General features: G+C 39.3%; 1 protein-coding gene and 1 pseudogene across 9 annotated transcripts in view; one reads left to right on the top strand and one right to left on the bottom strand.

The window, feature by feature from the left end:
• CADPS2 (calcium dependent secretion activator 2) overlaps positions 1-19,321 on the bottom strand; it is a 577,926-nt gene extending 558,605 nt beyond the window's left edge. For 6 of the 9 annotated variants that reach the window (XM_074379141.1, XM_039472830.2, XM_074379140.1 and 3 more), the window contains exon 1: positions 18,606-19,321. In XM_074379141.1, coding sequence (XP_074235242.1) covers positions 18,606-18,944 — 339 coding nt within the window. In that variant the 5' untranslated portion in view covers positions 18,945-19,321. The remainder of the gene's footprint in view (positions 1-18,605) is intronic. The other 3 variants (XM_074379138.1, XM_074379139.1, XM_074379143.1) reach the window with 1 other exon arrangement.
• A 91-nt stretch (positions 19,322-19,412) lies between these two features.
• On the top strand, positions 19,413-24,995 carry LOC141580047 (large ribosomal subunit protein eL8-like; annotated as a pseudogene).
• Positions 24,996-25,238: the final 243 nt, after the last annotated feature.

The raw sequence follows: 25,238 nt of genomic DNA, 5'->3' as shown, positions 1-25,238 counted from the left end.
TCTTATGGGACCTGGTCCTATTTCACATGGTAGAAATAACCAAGCTGGTCTTTCCCAGGGTTGTGTTACTGACCCACATTTTCTATAGACAATCATGCTCAGTCCCATTGTTAGTGAAAGGGGGAAAGGGAAAATGAGAAATGTAGACTTCAGCCACACAGCATTTACCCAACTAAAAGTTCTGTTGCTTATAAGAATGTGAGAACCTCTTGGAGGTCCACTAGTAGTAGATAACCATATCCTAAGCAGAAGAAAGGGGAGCAAGATTTTTGTGTGAGTAAGCTAAATCTTCCCCACTCAGCACCCTGTGCAGGAAGTACTATAATGGCTAAAGTCTAAGAAGAATGAATGAAGAAAAGTGGTGTAGGCATCTTATTTTGATGTTGGAAGTATTTTCTGGAATAATTAAAAACATTAATAGTTACAAGAGTTTATTCTAGGTATGTGACTGGGAATTAGAAAAAGTGGGGCAGGAACTGTTGCTTTCTATTTTAAGTTCTGCAAGACTTAGATATTTAACCACAAAAACATATTTATTATTTTAATAAAATAGCTTAAACATTTTTAGCCATGTTACAATCTCAAAATAGCAGTTTTACCCTACTGCATTTATAAACTCAAATAATGTTGAGTAAACACTTTCTGGCTATGTTCTATATCATCTCCAGGCTACCACCTATTCAAACTTTAACCATTGCTACAGTCTCCAAACTGGTCTTTCTCCTTCTACTCTTGCTCCTACAGTCTATTCTCAAGACTGCAGAACTCTAAGAGGGTGCCTTAAATTCCATATAAACCATGCCTCTGGTAGCTGAGTGCAGTGGCTCAGACCTGTAATCACAGCACTTAGGGAGGTCAAGGTGGGTGGATCACCTGAGGTCAGGAGTTCCCAACCAGCCTGGCCAAAAAGGTAAAACCCCATCTCTACCAAAAATACAAAAACTAGCCAGGTGTGATGGCCCACACCTGTAGTCCCAGCTACTCAGGAGGCTGAGGCAGAAGAATTGCTTGAAACTTGGAGGTGGAGGTTGCAATGAGGAGAGATTGTGCCACTGCACTACACCCTGGGCAACAGAGCAAGACTGTCTCAAGAAAAACCAAACCAACCAACCAAACAAACAAAAATAATCCTGGAGCTGTACCATTTAGCAGCACTGTCATCCTCAGATCAGACCAAGAGATCTTTTTAGGATCTTAATTAGATCAATCCTGAAACCATTCAGAACCTTCCAACAGCTTCCCAGCACACCTAAATTCTGAACATCTTACCACAACCTAAAAAATTCATATAAGCTAGCCTCTGCATATCTCTCCAGATGCAATTATTCCCACTTTCTTCTCACACCATGCTAGCCATCCTGCACCACTTTGCTGTTTTTTATAGGAAAAGCTTATTCTATTCCACTTCAGGGCTTTTTATTCATGCTATGAGTGTCATCTTGGATACTCTTTCCTCCTCCATCTCCAAGTGGCTCAGTCCTTCATTTTAATCCTGATCCTGTAGCTACCTGCTTCTACAAGAGGCTTGCCCTGACCACCCTATCTAAAATAGCCATTGACATCAAACCTCCTGCCACAGTCATTCTCCCTTAGGAGGAATATATATGCATTTATCTGTTCCTTACCCATCTCTTCTACTAGAATATAAGCTTCAATAAGGCTTTCTTGAGCAACATGATAAAATAGGGGCTCCTGACTATCTCTCCTCTCACACACTGAGGAATCAATTCTTTCCAAGAGAAAGTCAGAATCCAGTTGAAAGACTCTTGTGTACCAGATAACTAAGGAAATACCCATGTCAAAATGGGTAGAAAAAAGCTGAGATATACGTGCACACTAACTCCGCCCTGAACACATAGAAAGGAAATATCAACTTCCAGCTTACTCCTAAAGGTTAAGGGTCTTGCACCACATATATACTGCCCAACTTTCAGAGTCACTGCTGAAGGGCTTTGCTCTTAAATCACCATGTCTGAGGAATGGCAGGGAGAGGGCATCAAATAATTTCCCTCAACCACAAGGAACAAAAGGACTTTCGACTGCATGATCATTCCCAGCAGTTGTAGCCCCCAGAATCAGCCCAACTTCTATAAACCTACATAGTAAATAAAGAACAAGCTTATTTGAGTCTAAATGGGAAGCATGACATTCCCTTTGCCCCAGGGACAATTCCAGACTCATGGAAAATCTCTCTGCAAAAAAACATGTGGGGCCTCTGAGCCTTCTTTCCTGACTTGCTTCTGAGATACAGTCCCGCAATCTCTCATTGGAAGGAAACTGGGGAATGGACTTCTTCATGCCTGAGGGGAAAAGTGAGCACACTCTGTGCCTTCCTCCCTGGCTCATTTCAGTGATAACTCCCAACTAGAAATCTCTTCCTGCTAAATAGTGTGAGACTTCTGCTTGCCTTAACAGCAGAGTGGGCACTCCTCGATCTTTCTTCTCCGACTTGCTACAGCAATAAATCTGTACCTGCAGACTCTTCCTGTAAGTAGTTTCTGCATGCATCGAGTGCTTCAACTTTTACAGCCTTCGTCTGAGTGACTGACTCCTAAATCACCTAGCTCTTAAGTTGATGGAGCTCTACACTGCTGGTCTCCCAGACCACAGAGAACAAAGGTGACTTTTTTTTTTTTTTTTTTGGATGGAGTTTCACTCCTTACCCAGGCTGGAATGCAATGGCATGATCTCGGCTCACCGCAACCTCTGCCTCCCGGGTTCGAGCAATTCTCCTGCCTCAGCCTCTCAAGTCGCTGGGACTATAGGCACGCACCACCATGCCCAGTTAACTTTTGTATTTTTAGTAGACACGGCGTTTCACCCTGTTGACCAGGATGGTCTCAAGCTCTTGACCTTGTGATCCACCTGCCTCAGCCTCCCAAAGTGCTGGGATTACAGGCATGAGCCACCGCACCCAGCCCCCAAAGGTGACTTTTAAACTTGCAAACCTTCAGCAACTATCTCCCCAAAATAAAAGTCAACAGTCTGATCAAGAGTACAGGATTCTTCCTCAGACTCCCTTCTTGGTATAGGGCAGAACGAGTGGTGGATAAACTCCAGCTTTCCACTTTTCTGCAAGGAAAGAAGGAACAGAAATGTACAGTTAACATTCCAGCCTCTCCAGCTACATCTCAAGGGACTGTCTTCTCTCACCCCTCTCAGGCAATATCATGACTTGACACTCTCTAATTCCTTGGGAGCCATTAAGAGCAAAGACATCAGGTTGGACAAACACCAAGAGCTTAGACCACAGAATCCCTAATTGGAAAGAAAGATCTTTTAGGCAAGACCACTCTCACAAGACAGGAAGGGGTGGTTCTCTTATCTAATTGCACAGAGAGTCAAGGAAACTTAACAAACAGAAATATATTCCAAATAAAAAAGCAAGATACATCTCCAGAAGTTTATGCTGATGAAATGTAGATATATATCTTACCAGACAAGGAATTCAGAAGGACAGTCATAAAGATACTCACCAAAGTAAGAAGAACAAGAAATGATAATTTCAATGAAGAGATAAAACATATTAAAAAGTACTAAACTGAAATCCTTGAGCTGAAGACTATAATAACTGAACTCAAAAATTCAATAGAGAGGTTGAATAGCAGTCTAGATCAAGAGGAAGAGAAGATTTGCAAATTTAAAGACAAAATCACTGGAAATCAACCAATCTGAGAGCTAAATGAAAAGAAGGAAAAAGAGTGAAGATAACCTAGGGAATAATAGAACATCATCAAGTGAATAAAGCATGCATTATCAGAGTACCAGAGGAAGAAAAGAGAAAGGAGCACAAAATATATTTACAGAAATAATGGTAGAAAACTTCCCAAGTCTGGGAAAGATGGTTCTAACAGAAACTCTGAAGACCAGAAGTAAGTAGGATAATATATTCAAAGAGCTAAAAGAAAAAAAATGTCAATAGTATTATACCCAGTAAGCCTGTCCTTCAAAAATGTAGGGGAGATCAATCTTTCTCAGATAAACAAAAGCTAAAGGAAATTATCACCACTAGACCTGCTTTACAAAGAAAAAACTGCTAAAATATGTCATTCATGCTAAAGAAGAAGATCACTAAGGAGCAATATGAAAATATCAAACTCACTGGTAAAAGTAGGTAATAAAAAACAGAACACTCTTATACTATAATGGCAGTGTGAAAACCAAATATATCTCTAGCATAAAAATTAATAGCCAAACTATTAAAAGGTAGAGCTATAATTTGCTAAGTGACACAAACAATAAAAGATACAGAATGTGTCTTGAATAATAAATTGTGAAGGGGAGAAGAGTAAAAGTATAGAGTTTGTGCAAGTGATCAAAGTTATTACCTGCTTTAAATAGCCAGTTATTAATATAAAATGTTTTACGGAAGCCTCATGGTAACCACAAGGCAATAACCCTTGGTAGATACGCAAAAGATAAAAAGAAAGCATTCAAAGCATACCGTAGAGAAATCTTCAAACCACAAAGGAACACAGCAAAAGAAGAGACGAAAAAAGAATACATATTAACCTGAAAATAATTAACAAAATTCAATGTTAAATCCTTACCTGTGAAATAAATGGGTTAAATTCTCTGATCAAATGACATCAAATAACTGGGTGGATTTAAAAAAAAAAAAAAAGACACAACTACCCAACTATATGCTGCCTAAAAGAGACTAATTTCATCTCTAAGGACACATACAGATCGAAAGTGAAGGGAAGAAAACAAATATTCCACACAAATTAAAACTAAGAGTGCAGGGATAGCTATACATATCAGGTACAACAGACTTTAAGTCAAAAACTGTAAAAAGAAACAGAGAAGGTCACTATATAATAATAAAGGCATCAATTCATCAAAAAGTTATAATAATTGTAAACATGTATGCATAGAAACAGAATAAAAATATGACTACCAAAGGCTGGAGGAAGTGGGAGGGATGGGGAAAAGGGAGATATTAATCAAGGGATACAAAGTTTCAGTTGAACTGGATAAATAAATTTTAGTGATCTACTGCACATGATGACTGACCACAGTTAATTATGCATTGTATATTTCAAAATTGGTAAATAGATTTTTAACATCCTTACAACAAAAAGAAGATAAGTTGGTGAAGTGATGGATATGTTAATTAGCTTGACTGAATCATCCTACAATGTATACATAGATGCAAGCATCACACCATACCAAATATACATAATTATTATTTGTCAACTAAAAATAAAAAGGGCTATCTTGTCCATGTCTATATTCCAATGCCTATAATCCAGTGCCTGAAATAGTTCCTACCATATGAAATATGTTCAAATATTGCTTCAATATTTGTTGATTAAATGCAGTATGCTTTATAGCAGGAAACATTTTTCCCCTGAATGTAAATTATTACAAAATGTTAAGAGGAAACTTTTGAAGATATAGTCCATGTCAGACACTGTACTAAGAGCTTTTCAGAAATTATTTTATGTACCTTCCCACCACCTCACTGAAGCAAGTATTAATCATTTTACAGATGAAAATACAGCAATTTAGAAAGGACAAAGAAGAGTAGACCTTTACAACAGATAGGGTCCCCATAAGATAGAAAATTGAAAATGGAAAAGTCAAAGACAGGGGACAATGGAGGAGGGCAAAGATTGCCACAGTGCTTAAAAAAAAAAAAGAAAAGAAAGAAAAGAAAACAAAAGAAATTATACCCTGGTTTCATCCCACTTTTTATGTATTCCAGCATTTATACATGTTCTTTGAGCTTTCTCTTTTCATTCCCAAATGAAATGAAAAACCACCAGTCTTAATAAGTACTCAATGTCAAGGACTTTCTATTTTCAGAATACTTCATGATCTTGGCCTCAGTGGAACCACATTCAAAACATATGCTTATCACTAACAACTTTTAATTCATTATTATAAAACAAAAGAATAACAAATACATAAATGTACATTTATATTTATACAGTATTCCTCCTTCCCCCCACCGCCAAAAAAAAAGGGATATAAAAAGAGCAACACTGTTGAAGCTTAACTGTTGAGCAGCAAAGCCACAAAGTAATAACTCAAGCTGTTCTTCAGCTAAAGAAAGAAAGGCTGGATTCAGCATACAAAATACAGTTTAGGAATGTCAATGTCTGAAAATGTGGTTTGTGTGAAACGGAAGCTAAAATGAGTTCCTTGGGTCACCAATGTTAGAGTAATCTCCATATTGCTAAATCCAATTAACATTTTCAATTCCCATCTTACTTGATCACTTAGTAGCACCTGACATGGTTTTCTAATCTTCCTGTTAAACAGCTCCTTGATTAGTTTCTCTGACATGGACCATCCTAGTTTTCTTCTAATACATCTGGCTATTTCTTCTCCATTTCCTTTTCCAGCACAGCCTTCTCTCCTGTCTTAAACCCAGTAGTTCTTTAAGACCAGTCCTTAAAAACTTCTCCTTTATAGACTCTCTTTCCCTGGACTCCCTCATCCAAACCCATGGCTTCAATCATCATTCATAAGTCAACACTCAAATTTAATTCTTGTGCCCAAATCTCTCCCCTGAGCTCCAAACAACTGACTTGTAAAAATCTCTCTTTATTTGAGGGATCACCAACTTAGCATCTCACCTATGAGATTTCAGCTTCTTATACCAGGATCTGTGGTGGATTAAACTGTGTTGTAAGGTGATTTAAAGGAAAGAAAAGGAATAAAGTCCAAAGCCTAGGATTCTAAGATTTGGTCATCAAACTTTACAGGAATTCTTATGGTATTGCACACTTTAACCACGTAACTTTAAATTTACATAATTACTTGAACATTTTGGCCTCCCTCTCTGCCATTTCAGGTGTTCCAGTCAAAAACAATGAGATTTATTATAGAAACCTTTGTTTCTCAAAGAAGGCTTTATACAGAAGCTTATGATGTAAAACATGTCAAAAGAGAGTGGACCTAGTTAAAGCAAGGACAAGGGAACAAGAATGGGCTTTACCTCAATCTCCCTACTCACTACTGCTCGAGAATATATGCAATCCTTCTGGTTAAGAAAGGAAGAGCTTCACAAAGTGTAGGCTAAAGTTGTCTTGTTACATTTCAGAATTTTTTCTGATGATATTCAGCATTTTGTAAGCCTTTTTAACTAAGCAGTATTTTTAGTTTTAGTTTTTCTAGAGAACCAAATTAAGGCTCTCATCTCTTTAAATAAAATTTGGAATGTATTTTCCTAAATATGTTAAACTAGTAAGAATACAGGTTTCATGATAGCAGAATTTATTTTTCCCATGTTCTATTAAAAAATTCCATGCAGATCCAGAAAAAAAAATTTTTAAATAGGGTAACAACATTGTAGACTAAAGATAAAACTGTAATCCAATTTCCAGAGGAAAGTCCACTGACTTCACAACCCAAGCACAAAATTGGAGACATATCCTCTTAAAACACATGTATCCTGCCATTTGAATCAGAATAGTAAGCACAAACATAAGGCAGAGGAAGAGTGACATTGTTTCACCCTACATGTCCCTAGCTCCAGGAAAGGAGAGTAGAAGTGTTCTTAAATACAGGCAACCAAATGCCTCCCTAAGGAGAATGATCTTTTGAGAAAGCAAAACCCACCTACTGTACTTGGCATTTCTTTTTCCCAGATACATGTTATTAAAAATGGAGTCCAACATGCACACATATGTTCATAGCAACACTGTTAACAATAGCAAAGACCTGGAATCAACCAAAATGCCAACTGACAATAAACTGGGCAAGGAAAATGTGGCACATATACACCACAGAATATTATGCAGCCATAAGAAACGATGAGTTCATGTCCTTTGTAGGGACATAGATGAATCTGGAAACCATCATTCTCAGCAAACTGACACAAGAACAGAAGATCAAATACCGCGTGTTCTCACTCATGGGTGGTTGTTGAACAGTAAGAACACATGGACACAGGGAGGGGAGCATCACACATTGGGGTCTGTTGCGGGGAGCCAAGGGAGGTTCAGCAGGGGGCAAGTGGGGAGGTCAGGGAGTGATAACATGGGGAGAAATGCCAGATGTGGGTAATGGGGGTTTGGGGGCAGCAAACCACATTGCCATGTGTGTACCTATGCAACAATCCTGCATAATCTGCACATGTATCCCAGAACCTAAAGTACAATAAGAAATATATATATATAAGTTATAAAAAAAAAATGGAGTCCGTGTTGCAAAAGGCACAAAACAAATTTAAAAAAAAATTGAACAGGAAATAAGATTAAACACCTCACTGATTACTAATAAAGTGTTTAAACCTTCTTATTAAAGCATACACTAGGCAAAAATTGTGGCATAATTTTCCTCAATACAAAGCAATCCAGAAATGTATGTATACATTTGAAGACGTATGTATACATACATGTTTATATTATATGCATAACTAGGTGAATCTAAGAGTGTGGGCTATACGAATTATGAATACTTTTCAGTATCTCTGACAAACTCCACCAAAAGAAAATAAAATTATGTTAAATCTAAACAAATTAGAATCCTTGTCCCACACACACATTAAATGGATCAAAGGAAGTTACTTTTCACTGACTGTAAGCGTATACTCATGAATCTTTACACAACTAAGAGACTGGAATCAAAACATATGAATTAAATATGGCTAGAAATGCAAAATAAAACAATTATAATAAGATGATTTAGTCAAAGACGAGAAAAATATGTAATAGAAATGCTTACTATAATGTTAATTATTAGATGTATAGCAAACTTTTAATCTTCAAGTCAGTGTACTAATTTGTGATGAAAAACTTAAATTTCATACAACAATGCTATGTGCCATAAGCAACATTCTCTGTTCAACATAAAATTGAAAATCTATTACTAAAGAGAAAACAAATTTTTCAACTGAAATTTCTAAATCACTCTTCTGATTAAATATGTAAATACTGATTGAGGGAAAACAGTAAAATATAAAATGAGAATATTTAAATTAAAATGTTTTATAACATAAGGACTAATGTCAAACTGTACTCAGAGATAAATCCATAGCTTTCATATATTCTCATTATCTTATTACAATACAAAAAATAATCTTAAAAGAGAAGCTAGATGAAAGAACCATTGTCTCATGGCTCTCTCCCATTCCCTTGGTCCTCTTTAAAAGCAACAACAAAAGACAACCCGAAGGAAAACATAAAGAAAGAATATGAACTATTGATTTCTAAAATAGCAGAACTTACCAAGTTAACAGATATAACTTTTAAAAAAGGGAATCTGGCCAGGCGCAGTGGCTCATGCCTGCAATCCCAGCACTTTAGGAGTCTGAAGTGGGCGGATCATTTGAGGTCAGGAGTTTGAGATAAGCATAACCAACATGGTGAAACACCGTCTCTATTAAAACATACAAAACTTAGCCAGGCATGGTGGCGCACACCTGTAATCCCAGCTACTTGGGAGGCTGAGGCAGGAGAATTGCTTGAACTAGGAGACAGAGGTTACAGTGAACTGGGACTGTGCCACTGCACGGTAGCCTGGGCAACAGAGCCAGACTCTGTGTCAAAAATAAATAATAATAATAATAATCCAGCACTTATTTTTTGAGACAGGGTCTCACTTTGTCACCCAGGCTGAAGTGCAGTGATGCAATCACAGCTCACTGTAGCTCTGACCTCTTGGGCTCATGTGATCCTCCTACCACACCCTCTTGAGTAGCTGGGACCACAGCCATGAGTCTCCATGCCTGCCTAACTTTTCTATTTCTTGTATAGACTGGGTCTCACTGTGTAGCCAAGGCTGGTCTACAACTCCTGGGCTTAAGTGATCCTTTCACCTCAGCCTCCCAAAATGCTGGGGTTGCATGCATATATGTATAATCTAAAATAAGACTTAAAGCAACGTAAAAGATATTGGAAAAGTAAGTAAAAATATGTTTATATACGTTAATATATCTAATAGCCAATTTTCCGAAATCATACAATCATATTTTAATTTTGAAGAAGAAAAAATAATAGGCTAAAGAAAACAGGGTCTGGACGTAGGTAATTTCATAAGTGAATTCTTTCAAAACTCCATGTATCAGACACTTAACATATTAAAAACAAAACTATTCTACAGCACATATAAAGGTAAAATGTTTCTCTGTTAACATCATTATTGATAGACCTTTTTCTTATAAATATATATGTAAGAATTAAAAGTACAGGAAACTCAAACTCAAAGGTGTATAAAAAAACAGTCATAATGAGGTAGAAATTACCCTAGAAATGCAAATATGCTTTACTAATAGGAGATGTAATAATCTGATCTGTCACATCAGTAAAACAGAACTAGTCATTCACTGCTATTAATACAAAAAAGGAATTTAATGACATTTAGCACCAATTCTTGATATATTTTATCTTCTTAATGTAATTTTTGAAAAAGGATAAACAATAAAGAATACCTCTGCAAGAATCCTAACCAACAGTATATTCACTGGTAAAGCACCAAAAACATTCCCCAATGAATACTGGATCAAAACAAGGGTTTTGGCAACAAGTACAAATACTGTTCTGTTCTAAAGAGTATAGTGACATATGAAACCAAAGAGGTATAGCTACTGGACAGGACCAAACGAAAGCCATCACTACCAACAGATGATTCAACTGCCTACCTAGAAAATTTAAAAGGATCAATACTGAAGACAACTATTAAGCACCATCAATGACTAGTTATAACATAAAAAGCTTCCCATTTATCCCTAATAATTTTAAAGAAAGTCACAATAAGAAAAAAAAATATAAAATATAAAAATTACCTTGATTATAAATGCAAGACAGCTATATAATGAAAACAACAAAAAGTTATGAAAACAAAAGGCTTGACTGATTGAAGATATCATATGCTCCTACAAGGCTAAATACAGTAATAGTATCATTGTTTCCCAAACAGGTTTAATTAACAACTAGAAACAATAGCATCTAATCAGGAGCATGTACTTTACAGGCATCATCTCAATTCATCACAACGGGAATCCTATGAAGTCACTATCCACATTTTACTAAAGGAGTAATCAGGTCCCAGAGATATGAAGTGCCTTGTTCACACAGTGAATGAGTGAGAAGATGAAGCCCAGGCTGTAGGAAGACAGTGCTTTCCTAACAAAGATGCTAGGCTAGTGGACCAGTTTTAAAAAGTAGAAGGGAAGGAAGAATGATACCAGTAAAAAATTTCTGATGTAGAAGAGAGGGAACTAACCACACCAGAAATTAAAATACGGAGTTTTCATAAGTTAAAATTAGATGGTAATTTGAAAAAAGAATTAATAAACTTACAGACATGCAATCTATAATTATTGAACATTAGCCCACAAGAGGATTTCTGCTTGCTTTATTTTCTTACTATATCCTCAGAACATATTGGGTAATGTTAAAGTCACATAATAAGGGCTTAATTAATAATTTACCAAGGAAATAATTCATGTTTAATTGGGCCATAAATCTTAGTAATGAAAGCAGAGGTTCATCAAAAGTCAGGCTGCAGGCTGGGCATGGTGGCTCATGCTTCGAATCCCAGTGCTTTGGGAGGCCAAGGTTGGCAGATCACTTGAGGCCAGGAGTTTGAGACCAGCCTGGCCAACATGGCAAAACCCTGTCTCTACTAAAAATACAATACATTAGCTGGGCATGGTGGTTCACACCTGTAATCCCAGCTACTTGGGAGGCCCAGGCATGATAATCACCTGAACGCGGGAGGCAGAGGTTGCAGTGAGCCGATACGACACCACAGCACTCTTGTCTAGGCAACAGAGTAAGACTCTGTCTCCCCAACAAAAAAAGGCCTGAGGGTGGTCACTCACAGGAGTAATCCCAGCACTTTGAGAGGCCAAGGCAGGCAGATCACTTGAAGTCAAAAGTTCAAGGCCAGCCTGGCAAATATGGTGAAACTCTGTCTCCACTAAAAATAAAAAAAATTAGCTGGGTGTGGTAGTGCACACCTGTAGTCCCAGCTACTAGGGAGGCTGAGGCAGAAGAATCCCTTGAACCCAGGAGGCAGAGGTTGCAGTGAGCCGAGATTGCACCACTGCACTCTAGCCTGGGCGACAGAGTGAGACTCAAGAGAGAGAGAGAGAAAAAAAGAAAAATGGGAAACGCATACTAGCAGAAAGGAGCAAATTAATTATCTCAGCTATTAGATTGACAAAGACAGCCTTTAAAATTTCAGGCTCTTTGCCCACGTAACATTTTCATTATAAAAATCCATCACTGATTTGAAGGTTGCAAGATGAAAATACTGAAACCACGACATCTACAAAGTGTTATAATAAAAATTTCAAAAATCAGAGCATCAATAACGCTGTACAAAGTAAAAGGCTCCCAAACGCAAACCAACTACATACCTTTTTAACAAAATTTGAGGAATATAGGCCAGGCGCGGTGGCTCAAGCCTGTAATCCCAGTACTTTGGGAGGCCAAGGCGGGTGGATCACGAGGTCAAGAGATCGAGACCATCCTGGTCAACATGATGAAACCCCGTCTCTACTAAAAATACTAAAAATTAGCTGGGCATGGTGGCGTGTGCCTGTAATCCCAGCTACTCAGGAGGCTGAGGCAGGAGAATTGCCTGAACCCAGGAGGCGGAGGTTGTGGTGAGCCGAGAGCGCGCCATTGCACTCCAGCCTGGGCAATAAGAGTGAAACTCCGTCTCAAAAAAAAAAAAAAAAAAAAAATTGAGGAATATAGAAGCTTTTCCTTACTGTCCACCCAATTTATAATTTTGGACACATCAAAACTTAAATTGTTTAAGTCATTTTAATTACTTTATTTAGTAAGACAATTATGTTAGAACTAAAGTTTACTTTTGGAAAACCTGTATGCATTACTACTACATACACTGAGGAAACAGTTTGTCCACTAACAGTCTTATAGGACCTTTGTGAACTATAGTGTTCAATCAGGAATTAGTGTCAGCCCCAACTTGGAGATTTCACAGTATTCTTCTTCCTAGATCATTCTGGAATGGAAAGCAACACACATGCTTACCCTCAGCATTCCACATATATTTTCTGTTGCAGATGTGGTGAGTTATCTATCATTTTATAATGAATAAATGACACTACGGTGAATATAATTTAAAAGTCTCCAGCATATCACCTATATATGTCTTAGAAGTTTAAATAAATATCCACTAGCCTCTCCACTGTATTGACTGCACAAACTCTCTAATATTGTGTGTTTTGTTCCTTAGAGTACCCCTATCACCTTTTCCTGCACATGGAATGCCAAGCTTAGTTACTCACTAATCTCACTTGTTATTGCAAATACTTTCATTTTGCCTAGGTGAAAACAAGCCATTTTGCTGTACCTTCTTTTTAGAACGGTGGTTCTCAGCCTTGGCTATACACTGAGATCACCCGGGACCCTTTAACACTACACCCGCTGAGATTAACTGAATTACCTTGGGGTACAATCTGGATAATGGACTTAAAGTTCACCAGGTGATTCTCATGTGCAGTTAAGGTAAGAATCACACTTTTTTCTCCCCTTAAGAATATCGAATCAAAAATTTTAGGTCACTGAAACATAGGGATCATAAAATGAAATATTACAGATTTTGAACAATTATATAATTTGATGTTTGAATGACACGCTTGAAACTCTAGAAAATATGCGATTTGTCCCATTGATATGTCCAGTATTTACAATCATAAAGTCTTTCCTAGCCTAAAAACTGAAATGGCAATGTCATATGACTATGCAATCCACCTCTTCCTTCCCAAAGGTCTTGATTAATTTGAAATGAATATAAAGTAGCACAATCAGTCAAAAGTAGCCTACCTCACTAGCAAATGATAAATAATTTTCCATTCAGAATTCCCAGACTTCATAATCTGGCAGTCAGCTTTCTTATTTTGTTTTGAAAGTCTTTCATGACCTTACAAACTGTACTGTTTATTTTGTGAGAGTGTGAATGAAGAGAGCTGTTTCCATTAAAAGCAAAACAAAACTGAAAAGGGAAAAAACACCATTAAAATATTCTATTTCACTTTATAAGTCAGTATACATCAAAATTGCTGCTGATTTCATTTTTGAAGGAAAGAAGCAAATGCCCACATTACTTAATCTGTCTGAGTTCTCATTAGCACAACTCATTCCACCAAATTAAGTGCTGTGGTCTCAGGATACCCTGTGGAAGGTTAAAAGAATCAGCCAAAGCAACAAGCAATCTTCCCTGAGATACTGCTTTAAGTCCAGTGTGAGGTTTTACTTTAATATGTGATTTCCAACTCACTCCCCACAGGGCAAGGTATTCCCTATAATTAAAAGCAGCAAATAATACAACCCATCCCTTCTGTATTTGCACCATAATGTATCAAAGCCCAAGGAGCACAAAAGATAAATCATCCCATCTCCCTAAGAGTATGACATTTTGGACTATCATCAGATCTGCTGGAAACCTGCAGGCCAGAAAGAAAGGCAAACAATAGGGTTTGAACACTGCTAACCTATCTCTTGGGCTTGCTAGAAACATTGGGAGCATGTCACTTTGAAGTCATTAGTTCTACACCAACAGGTATTACCATTTTTATGGCTTTCTTTAGGAGAATAAAGTGAATCTCACAGGTCTCAAAACATGTTTAGGAACACTAGTTCCCACTTTCCCACAGAAAAGTAAAAGACTCTTTCACATTGCCTTTATATTATCTTTACTCCATCTTATATCTTATTAATTATTTAAGGCATGGACTGAATCTGACACTTACATATATATACAATAGACACCACCTAAGTAGTCAGAAGATGAAAACAAAATAAAACCCAGAAACTACCACTATGTCCAAAGGGAGATAAAAGTGGCTACTTTATGGAAGTTATAACATTCAAATGAGCGAGTTGGAGCTGTATTATTTCACCCAATACTATTTCCCCACAATGTTCTTCTCCAGATCAATTTTACCTGTTACTTCCCCACCATCTGCAATCTCACAGAATTATTTTTATACATTTCTCAAACTTAGAATTATTACAGAAAATTATGCCAAGTGGTAGGAGTGATTATACAAAATGGCTTAATAAGGCACAATTTAGTGTTGTTACAGTGGAGACACACACTGAAACGTAAAAATCGTAGGTATATGAATCATATGGAAGGTTAGTAGGTTCCATTTTAATCCCCTCTTCATTATTTCTAGTTAAAAAATAACTAAACAAAAACTAAAATTACGAAAAGAGCAATCAGTGACTAGAAACCAATAGATTCTGACTAACCAAAGCTATTAGCACTTTAAGTCATATACATGTTAAATACAGTTACAAAGTTAGACTTGAAGTCTGTGAACTCACATTTATGAGTAAAGGTACTTAATCTCGTCTATGTTGGTCATTATGCTTATCAGGGTCTCTCTAACTTTCAAACCAAGGAATCCTTTTGATACTTTTTCCTCTGAGGTCTCAATGTTTTTCAAAAGTCTAACAAACAGATTGCCTTTATTAATTTGTACCTGACTTGTATTATTGTTTTTCTAGTTTCAACACTGATCCTACCTTTAACCAAAGAGCTAGAATCATCCCAAGTTAATCATCATTACTGTTAGCATTGGGGTGGTGCAAAGGTAATCAGCATTAGAGACTCAAGCACTATCACTACTGACGTCATTTTTAAATCACTGTTTGTTAGTTCATACTCTTATGACATGTGAACCCCTGGATATGTTCACTTAGGAGGTGTAGCACCTGGAAAGGCACTCTGTCACAGTGTCTATCCCATATGCACCCCCAGAATTTTTTGTAAAACCATCAGTGGTCAATCAGAGGCCTTGAATGTCATAAACTGACCACTATTATTCCTCTAAATGGAAATATTCTAGACAAAAGTAAAGAAATTTATGTTTTAGTTAACTGTGTTTAATGCTACTAAGCTTTCTCGAATAGCTCATAGACACAACCTCTTACTAACTTTGTGGACCATTTCAGCCAAGTGAAAAAAATAAATAACAGTGCTGCTCAGCTCTGATTCACAGAAACTCACCAGCTGTAATAGTGAAAGGGCTTTGATGAGAAACCTGAGTCCTGGCCTCCTGGGTAAAGCTCTTATCATTGTGATTAATTTTCTTCAGAAAATGAGAACCCTTTCAGATCTCAATTTCTGAGTCTCTGAATTCTCAAAGTTGAGAGAAGTGAGTAAGCAGCAATATTCATTTCAATGACAACAATTTAAGCTATTAAATCTTTTTACTGGATGCCAGACTACTTGAAGATACAGAATAAAATGTACAATAGATTAGTGATTTTGCAATTATCTTAGATAATCTAACTGTATAATGCAAGACTTCAAGGAAGCTTTGGCATTACTTATTAGCTTGTGCATCAAATTCACATGAACGTAGTTAAATTCACATTCCATCTTGCCCTAGGAGGAAACCAGACTGCCAAGAGTTGCTTCAACTCCCTTTAGTAAGCAGCACATCTTTTTAAAAAGTGGGGAGGGTTGAATAAATGCTTAGGCTATGTGGCATCCACCTTAATAAAAAAAAATGAAAGTAATTCACAAAAGTTAACCTGTGCTCAATGCTCTCAGCATTTAGAGTACAGAAATTCCTAAGCATTCTAATTATCTTTTTCATAGAATATATGTGATGTTTTGCTTTTTTTTGTAGTTTGAAATTATCTTTTGTAATGCCTAGATAAGGTTAAAACAATAATCTCCTCAATGGTATTGTGAATGCACCTGCTTGCCAATTCAAATAATTTTGAACAAACATAATATTTAAACAGATGGAGTCAGAGAAAACTGCACTATTTGAACAGCCAAGGGAGGGTCTGCTTCATTAACAAAATGCAACAAGTATTCACAGTGTAAATCAACTTGTAGTAAATTTGCAAAAGCATCTTCAAGGATAAAATTACCAGGAGAAAATAGTGTCTTAAGTATACCAAACATTATTTTTACACTTGAATACATTAAAAATAAGCTTAAATGCAATACGAATGGTAAAACTAGAGACTGGATGATATGAACTCATACCACAACATATACAAAATTTTACTTTAGAAGAGTTGAGAAGAGGCCGTGGGTGACTGCCTCATAACAGACTCAATTGGAGCAACTGATTAGGAAGTATGGGATTCACCCAGGAGTGGAGTAGCAGGTTAACAAAAACACCACAGGGCATTCAAAACTTACCTGAGTAATGGTGGCTTTCTGTGTGGCAATTTGTCTGGGATTGGGAAATGCTATTATGACCTATTTCTCTTCTCCAAAATGAGGAGTCTCCCTAGGATCTCAAGATCTCTTCCATATGTAACATTCTGTGAATCAATACCTAAGGTTAGGTTACCTGAAGGAACTGTTACTAGTCTCCAGCTGTAGGGAAATATCCCGCAAGCATTCTCAGAGAATAAATGATTTCAAAATAGTTGCTCAGTTTGCGTGTGTTTTTAAAAGTTGGGTAAGAACACTTAAATTTTTTTCTAAAAGGGCAGATCTTAAGCATGCAACAGTGTTAACTATAGGTGGTTTCATAGGTGTACACTTACCTCCATGATACTTATACACCTATGAAACCACCAACAGTTAGGATTGACTGGTATGCATACCTTTTCACATGTCAATCATACCTCAAAAAACAAAGGTTAGCTAAATAAGGGTAGGAGAGTGTAGGCAGACTGAATTTACCCTGAACTACAGTTATAAAGTAGATTCGAAACCTCTGCAAATTTCTAAAGATGCCTCACACAGTTAAGTTAATATTCCAGAAAACTAACAAATGTCTGTGCAGCTAGGTACGCCTTAAGCAAACTACAATCTTTCTGGATCTCCAGGTCTTGTCACAAACTGAGGGAACTGTTACCCATTTCTACAGATTCAGCATTCCATTAAAAAGATTTCCTAGACAGTTGCTATTGTAAACATTTAACCACTTAGGACAACTGGGTTCTTGTTTTGAAACCAAAGTTGGCCGACCTTTCACCTGAAACAAACTTCTTACCTTTTGAGGGAGAAAAGGCATTTTACTCTCCCCCCTCCGAAAGCATTTGGAAAGCATCTGTTATTAGGTGGTTATGCACCAATCCTTTATCTTTCATCAGTAATAGTGTGTTTCATTCATTAGGCCCGCCCAAATACCCACAGCCACTCCACGAATCTGTATGCCTTCTTCAGTGTTTGGATTTGACGTCCTGGCTGTATGGCAATATAGGAAACGCATGAATTTAACTTCGCTTTTTATTCACCGAGGAAAATTTCTACCCCGCTTAAGGGAAGCTTTCTCTCTAGCTAACAGAAGAAAAGTGCTCGGGCTCCACCTGTTTCGCCTAGCTACAGCACTCATTCGGACCCTCGGCAGACCCAGCTCTGGCAGTATCGCACCGGGCCAGGCAGGCAGGAATGCACCAGTGCTGCTGGGAATCAAAGTGGATGGGAGCCGCGTTCGAATCCGGCCCGCGGCTGGTGAGCTGACGGCTCCCGCCGGCCCCGGCCGACCCAGGCGGGGAGGAGGAGGCGAGGCGTCCGCGGCAGCCCCATACCCAGCGGGTGCAAGCAGCGTCCTGTCCCCAAAGATTCCTCTGCCCTCAAACACTAACAAAAACACGGCGTCCTGCGTTTCGCAGGGGGTCGGGAGGAGCCGCGGAGCTCTCCCGAGAGAAAACCCCGGGAAGAAGGGGCGGCCGGGTCCCGCGACTCACCTTCTGCTGCCTGCGGGCCATGTCGGTGGGCTGCTTGGCGTTGAAGGGGTACGCGATGCACCTCACGACGAAGACGTAGAGCTGCAGGCGGATCCTCCGCTCCTGCTCATCGTCCAGCGGCCGCTCGGGCTCGTCTCGCCCCTCGCTGAGCACCGAGGGGCTCGGGCTCACGGATCTGGCCGCGCCGCCGCCGCCCGCGCGCCCCGGCGCGTCCCGCCGCCCTTCCCGAGCCGGGGCCGGCGGAGCTCGCTGCGAGCCGCCGGCTGCCACCAGCACATCGCGGCTCTCCTCTTCCAGCCCTTCGTCCGACTCCTCTTCGCTGGAAGACGGGTCCAGCATGGTGCTCGGGGGTCCCCGGCTCTCGGTCCGCGGCCACCGGGCGCCTCACCGCCGCCGCCGCCGCGCCCGCGGGTCCGACGGAGCCGCTGGGTTGGCTGCAGCGGCCGCAGAACGAAAGGAAAACTGGCCAGGGCTTTCCGGACACGTCGAGTTAGACTCGGGAGTGTTTCCTACCGCCGGGGCGCAGGGGGCGGGCGGGAGCCGGGAGGAGCACTGGGAGGGGGAGAGGGGGAGCCGCGGGGACTGGAGAGGCGGAGTTAGCGTTGGGGGTGCGCCCGGGCGCCTCGGGAAGCGCTCAGCCGGCCCCGGGCGCGCCGACCCTGCGGCTCCTCGGAGCACGCCGGCTGAGGCGGCGCGGCCCGAGCGCGCGGACGCAGGTGAGGAACCTGTGGCGCCTTCAACGAGCAACACGTGGAACGGAATGTTGAGGAGCCGCGCGGGGCCGCCGAGTGCGCGTGCGCGCGCCGCCGCCGCCGCCGCCGCCCGGCCCGAGTGCCCCAGCGCACAGTTTGCAAAGGCGGGGGCGGCCGCCGGGGCTGCTCCGAGTACCCTCACCCCACCACCTAGGATCTCTTCTCCCGCAGGTGGAGGTGGAAGGGGGGCCGGGGAGGGGCTGTTCACTAGCCAGAGGTGAGGTGGAGCGGCCGACACGTCTCTCCAACCCTAACCTGCCGCCCAGGGTTGGACCCCAGCGCGGACGAGAGGGACTGGAGCCCTTCACCACGAAATCGCTTTGCGACGGGACTTTGAAAAGTCTCCCTCGCTCTGCTCTGCTGCCGTGTGATGCTCGTGCTGAAGCCTGAATTATAAAAGTCGGAGTAATGAAAAGGGAAAAAAGAAAAAACAAGGCGTACTTTTTAAACTGTTCTATTTCTATTCCTGCAGACTCACAGCAAGAGAGATTTTTATATGTGCGAACGACGCTGATTCCGCTCAAACATGTCTCGGTGATTTTCTGGGTTGCGATGCAGTTGACTCAAAACAAGTTGTGTAGTGCAGACATTTATTCAGCAGATATTTGAGCGCCCTCCAGGCGTCCAGCACTGTGAGCCTTTTCCGGAGCCCGCGGAGCACTAAGGCACGGGACACGCAGACGTTGATGGTCTTGGCCTCAAGTGGGCGTCTCGCAGCTGCACAGAAGCCTGCCTTATCTGCGCAGATTTCTCAGTCCTAGTGCTGGAACCACCCAGGAGTTTCTTGTAGTAATTCTGTATCTTGTGTCCTTAGCCCTGACAGAGGGAAAGAGGGAAAACAATGCATTCAACACCAGGTGGAGTATGCAGCACCAGGTGGGCAGGGAGGTGATGAAGCTCAATGGAAGTAACACAGGGCAAATAAATGACCAGCTCTGAGCTCCTCTACCCCAATGGTCAAACAGCAGTTTTAGCTTTTTCAGGCCACTTTCATATAGTTAGGTACACAAGAGAGACTTTCCTCTTGCATTAACTGACATTCTCTCTAGATACGGTAAAAGACAAGGAGGCGTTTACTGCAGAGGAGTCTTGCCTATCTGCCTTTGCCTAATCTTTAACAGGTCCCCTAGTAATAAAACGTCTTCAGCGAGAGCATGGCTGTGGCATTATCACTAATTGCCAAGGAATAGGAAATCTCAAACACCGAGTATTTAAAAGCAATGTTTTATTTTTGCCAAGGTAAACAAATAGCAATCTTACTCATTTGCCTTAATATCTGATGCTTATCTAGCACTTTGCAAAGATCTGTGAAATTGTTTATCTCATATCTTTATCAAAGTAATAACCTTCCGAGGCAAGTGATATCATTACTGATTGCCCTTTGAACCAGATATTGCACTAAGCTCTTTAGATACATTATCTCACTATTTTAGGTTCCATTGTTCAAATAAGGAACCTGAGAGAGAATCCTTTCCTCAGGGTACAGAACTAGCACCTAATGGAATAAGGATTCAAAACAGTTTTCTAGTTTCAAACAGTGTCATTGTCTGCCGTAATTTGCTCTGATAAGTCAGTATATTAAATGTCTGAGGTTTACTAAACTAATAAAAATTTCTAGGGACATAAATGTATGATATGAATAGAGCAACTTTACTGCCTTTTTCTTTCCAACCATGGGTATATTTTTCAGTTTCTTTTACTAATTAATACTACTTAATGTGATCAGTTATTCTTTTCCCATTAAAGGTGGTTAATAAATCAAAGATCTCCAAGCCTTGAAGATCCCACAGGAAAACCTCTAATAATATTTAGAATAGCATAGCATATACAGTGTTTTCGCCATGAAGATAAAAATGGCTTAAGAGGCATAAATTAAAGAAATATCTAAAAGAGAACAAAGAGAATGTTTAAGCAGTTCATTAATTAAACATACATAGTTTAAGAAATTAACATATGCTGCTCTCCTCCTGCCGCCCAAGGTGCCAAAAGGAAAGAAGGCAAAGGGGAAGAAGGTGGCTTCCGACCCTGCTGTCTTGAAGAAGCAGGAAGCCAAGAAAGTGGGGAATCCCCTGTTTGAGAAACGGCCTAAGAATTTTGGCATTGGACAGGACATCCAGCCCAAAAGAGACGTCACCCGCTTTGCAAAATGGCCCCACTACATCAGGTTGCAGCAGCAGAGAGCCATCTTCTGTAAGCCGCTGAAAGTGCCTCTTGCAGTTAACCAATTCACCCAGGCCCTGGACCGCCAAACAGCTACTCAGCTACTTAAGCTGGACCACAAGTATAGACGAGAGACAAAGCAACAGAAGAAGCAGAGCCTGATGGCCCGGGTCGAGAAGAAAGCTGCTGGCAAGGAGAACATCCCCACTAAGAGACCACCTGTCCTTCGAGCAGGAGTTAACACCTTCACCACCTTGGTGGAGAAAAAGAAAGCTCAGCTGGTGGTGATTGCACAGGACGTGGATCCCATTGACCTGGTTGTCTTCGTGCCTGCCCTGTGTCGTAAAATGGGAGTCCTTTACTGTATTATCAAGGACAAGGCAAGGCTGGGACGTCTAGTCCACAGGAAGACCTGCACCACTGTCGCCCCGCCCTTACACAGGTTAACTCGGAAGACAAAGACGCTTTGGCTAAGCTGGTGGAAGCCATCAGGACCAATTACAAAGACAGATATGATGAGATCCGCCATCACTGGGGAGGCAATGTCCTGGGTCCCAAATCTGTGGCTTGCATCGTCAAGCTGGAAAAGGCAAAGGCTAAAGAGCTTGCCATTAAACTGGGTTAAGTGTACACTGTTGAGGTTTCTGTACATAAAAATAATTAAAACAAAAATTTTCCTTCAAAAAGAGAAAAAATTAACATATGCTAAAGCTATTCTGGATATCTTTAGGGAAAACAAGATATAGGCCTCAAGAAGTTTATCAGTTAAGGAACCACAAATGAAAAAAATTATTTATTTTAAAAAATCAATATTTGAATTGCAATCTGATGATTATTCTAATAATCTGGAAGATAATGGCAATACAGAGAAGAAACACTTCATTCAGAAGATAGTAAGTGATATGGTTTGACTCTATGTCCCCACCCAAGTCTCATCTCTAATTGTAATCCCCATGTGTAGAGGGAGGGATTTGGTGGGAGGTGATTAAATCATGGGGGGTGGTTTCTACCATACTGTTCTGTGATAGTGAGGGGGTTCTCACAAGATATTTATGGTTTAAAAGTGGCTGTTTCCCCAGCTCTCTCTCTTTCCTGCTGCCTTGTGAAGAAGGTACTTGGTTCCCCTTTGCTTTCTGCCATGATTGTAGATTTCCTGAGGCCTCCCCAGTCATGCGGAACTGTGAGTCAAGTAAATCTCTGTTGTTTATAAATTACCCCATCTTAGGTATTATCTTTATAGCAGTGTGGAAACAGACTAATATGTAAGAGAAGGCTTCCAGGTTGCTTGACATATATGTTGAAGAATAATTTAGAGCTGTTTGAAATGAGGACACTGTAGATAGGAAGATAATTATTTGCAAAGGTGTGAAATTGTTTCCCAGTTTGGAGAACTACAAGTAAACTGGCATGCCTGAAGGGAAGATTGTATATAATATGAAAATGTGGAATATGAGACTAGAGAATAAGCATAGGCAAATTCAGGATTGGTCCTATGTGCCAAGCTTTGGAATTTAAACATATCCTGCAGAAAATGGGGAAATACAGAAGGGGTTTTAAGTAAGGTAAGACATACTGTAATCCATAACTCTTAAGAGTCAAGGGCAGTGAAACCAGATTCAAACTATAAGGAAGAGATTACTAGGGACATCTGAGAGAGAAACAATGGGGCTTTGAACTTAAGAATGAGGTCAAGCAGAGGAGGAAAGTTGATGAGATGGACAAAGGAATTAATAGAATATGTATGGTGCTGAGGAAGAGGGTCAAGCATAGAAGATGCTTGTCAGAATATGGTAACTTGATTAGTAATTGATAAAATAAAGTCTTCTAGAAGACAAGTATGTTTGGAGAAGCATCAGGTCTTTGAGGAGCTTAAAGAACACATATGGATGAAAAGGTTCAGAAATTGTGTTCAAAGTGAGAAGAGGGACAGCGATGGGTCTCTGGGGGAACTTCCTTGCCTCTCCTCTAATTAAGGGATGGTTTGAAGAAAAGTTACCTGAAAAGAAGACCTGATCCTTAATTAATTGTACCCAAATAATTTTAAGGTTTTTTATTTTGTGCTTACACTGATATTTGTGACAAATTTCTACCTTATGTATTAACTTTTCAAGTCATTATAATGTTGGTTGATGCTCTGGATTAATTGATTAAATGATGTTCAAATAAGGCTTCATTGGGCACACAGCATAAATGCACACAATACACTTAAACTTATTCAGTGATTCATTTTACTTTTGTCAAGGTGAGCATAAAAACAAATTGAATTTATACTGCTTTTTAATGAAAGATCTCTAATGCTAAGGAAAGATGGATTCACAGTAATAAAATGGAATATAAAATGTGTTTTTGGCAATAATATTTAAGGAAATGGGTGTGTGACCTGAATACCATAGGTGGGCTGTTTTCTGGTTGGGAATTAGTTTGTGCATTTAGCCTGAAAGTAAAATGTTAACTCTTTCAACTCACAGATGAAATCATTTTTTTTGTCATAGAATAGACATTATTTGGGTACCCACTTTAGGTTGTGCATTATTCTGAGTACATAAAAACTAAAAATTTACCCCCTCAGAGAATGCATATGAAACAGATATGAGAACAAATTAAACAATTATGATAATATATGCTCATGTGCCATTAGAGAAAAATTCTCAAAATATTCCTTAAATGTCTTGAAAGTAGACAGTCTATTATCTTTTATAGGATAGTTATAACTAAAATGATTGTACGACAGAAAGAGGAATCTTTTTTAGGACAAATGGAAGAATCAATTTTGTAACATCTATGGGAAAACTGTCAGCTCACGAAGAAATATGCTCTCACAAAAGTAAGATACAAACAATATTTTTTGAAATTTTATGATGAATATTTATATCTTATGAGGCAATCATCTTCTTGAAAACCACATTAAATTCCTTCTCTCCCTTTAGTCTGCTTTTGCCTTTTTTTTCTCTCCAATTAGAATCTGAGTCAGTAATGAAGAACTGTTATGGGACCATACATTTTACAGGTAATTGGTGAAAATATATGCAGATGATAAGCATAAATTGACAAATGAGTAGTTCCCAGTTCCACACACACACACACACATGCACAGACATGCACACACATGCATATACACACAAAGTACACTCAAAGGGTTGTTGTGAAGAATAAATAAGATAATGCATACAAAGTACTTAAAATACCTGATAATGCATACAAAGTACTGGTATACAGTAAATTCTCAGTTCATGCCAAGTATTTTACTATTATACAGTAATTGCTTTATTATTAAGCTCACTTTTAGCCATAGGGCCATAGAAAGAAAATATAGGTAAGGTTACAAATTGTTCTATGCATTTATTTATTGGATTTTATATAACTCAGAATCTGTATTACTATATCATTAACCTATAAACAATCAGACTAACTCCCAAATGTTACAATATCTTGATCTCAGAGATTTTATAATTTTTATAAGAAGGCTTGACTCCAAATAAGAAGCTAGTATCCTTTTCTTCCTATTCAATCTATGGGCATTCATTAGCAACTGATTACAGTTCTATTGTTTTTTGTCTGTTTGTTTTTGCAGGTAAAATTTACCATTTATATCTGTGGCCTCAGCTACTTCTTTCCATTGTACATAAAATAGTAAATAAATAAGAATAGAAAAAATATTTAAGTTTACCCATACCTCTCTCTAAGCTTTTTAAGGTAGATATGAAGATAAAAATAGAAGTAA

Source organism: Saimiri boliviensis, chromosome 10 (assembly GCF_048565385.1).
Source record: "Saimiri boliviensis isolate mSaiBol1 chromosome 10, mSaiBol1.pri, whole genome shotgun sequence".
Classification (NCBI taxonomy): domain Eukaryota; kingdom Metazoa; phylum Chordata; class Mammalia; order Primates; family Cebidae; genus Saimiri; species Saimiri boliviensis.
This window is presented reverse-complemented; position numbering and strand designations above follow the sequence as displayed.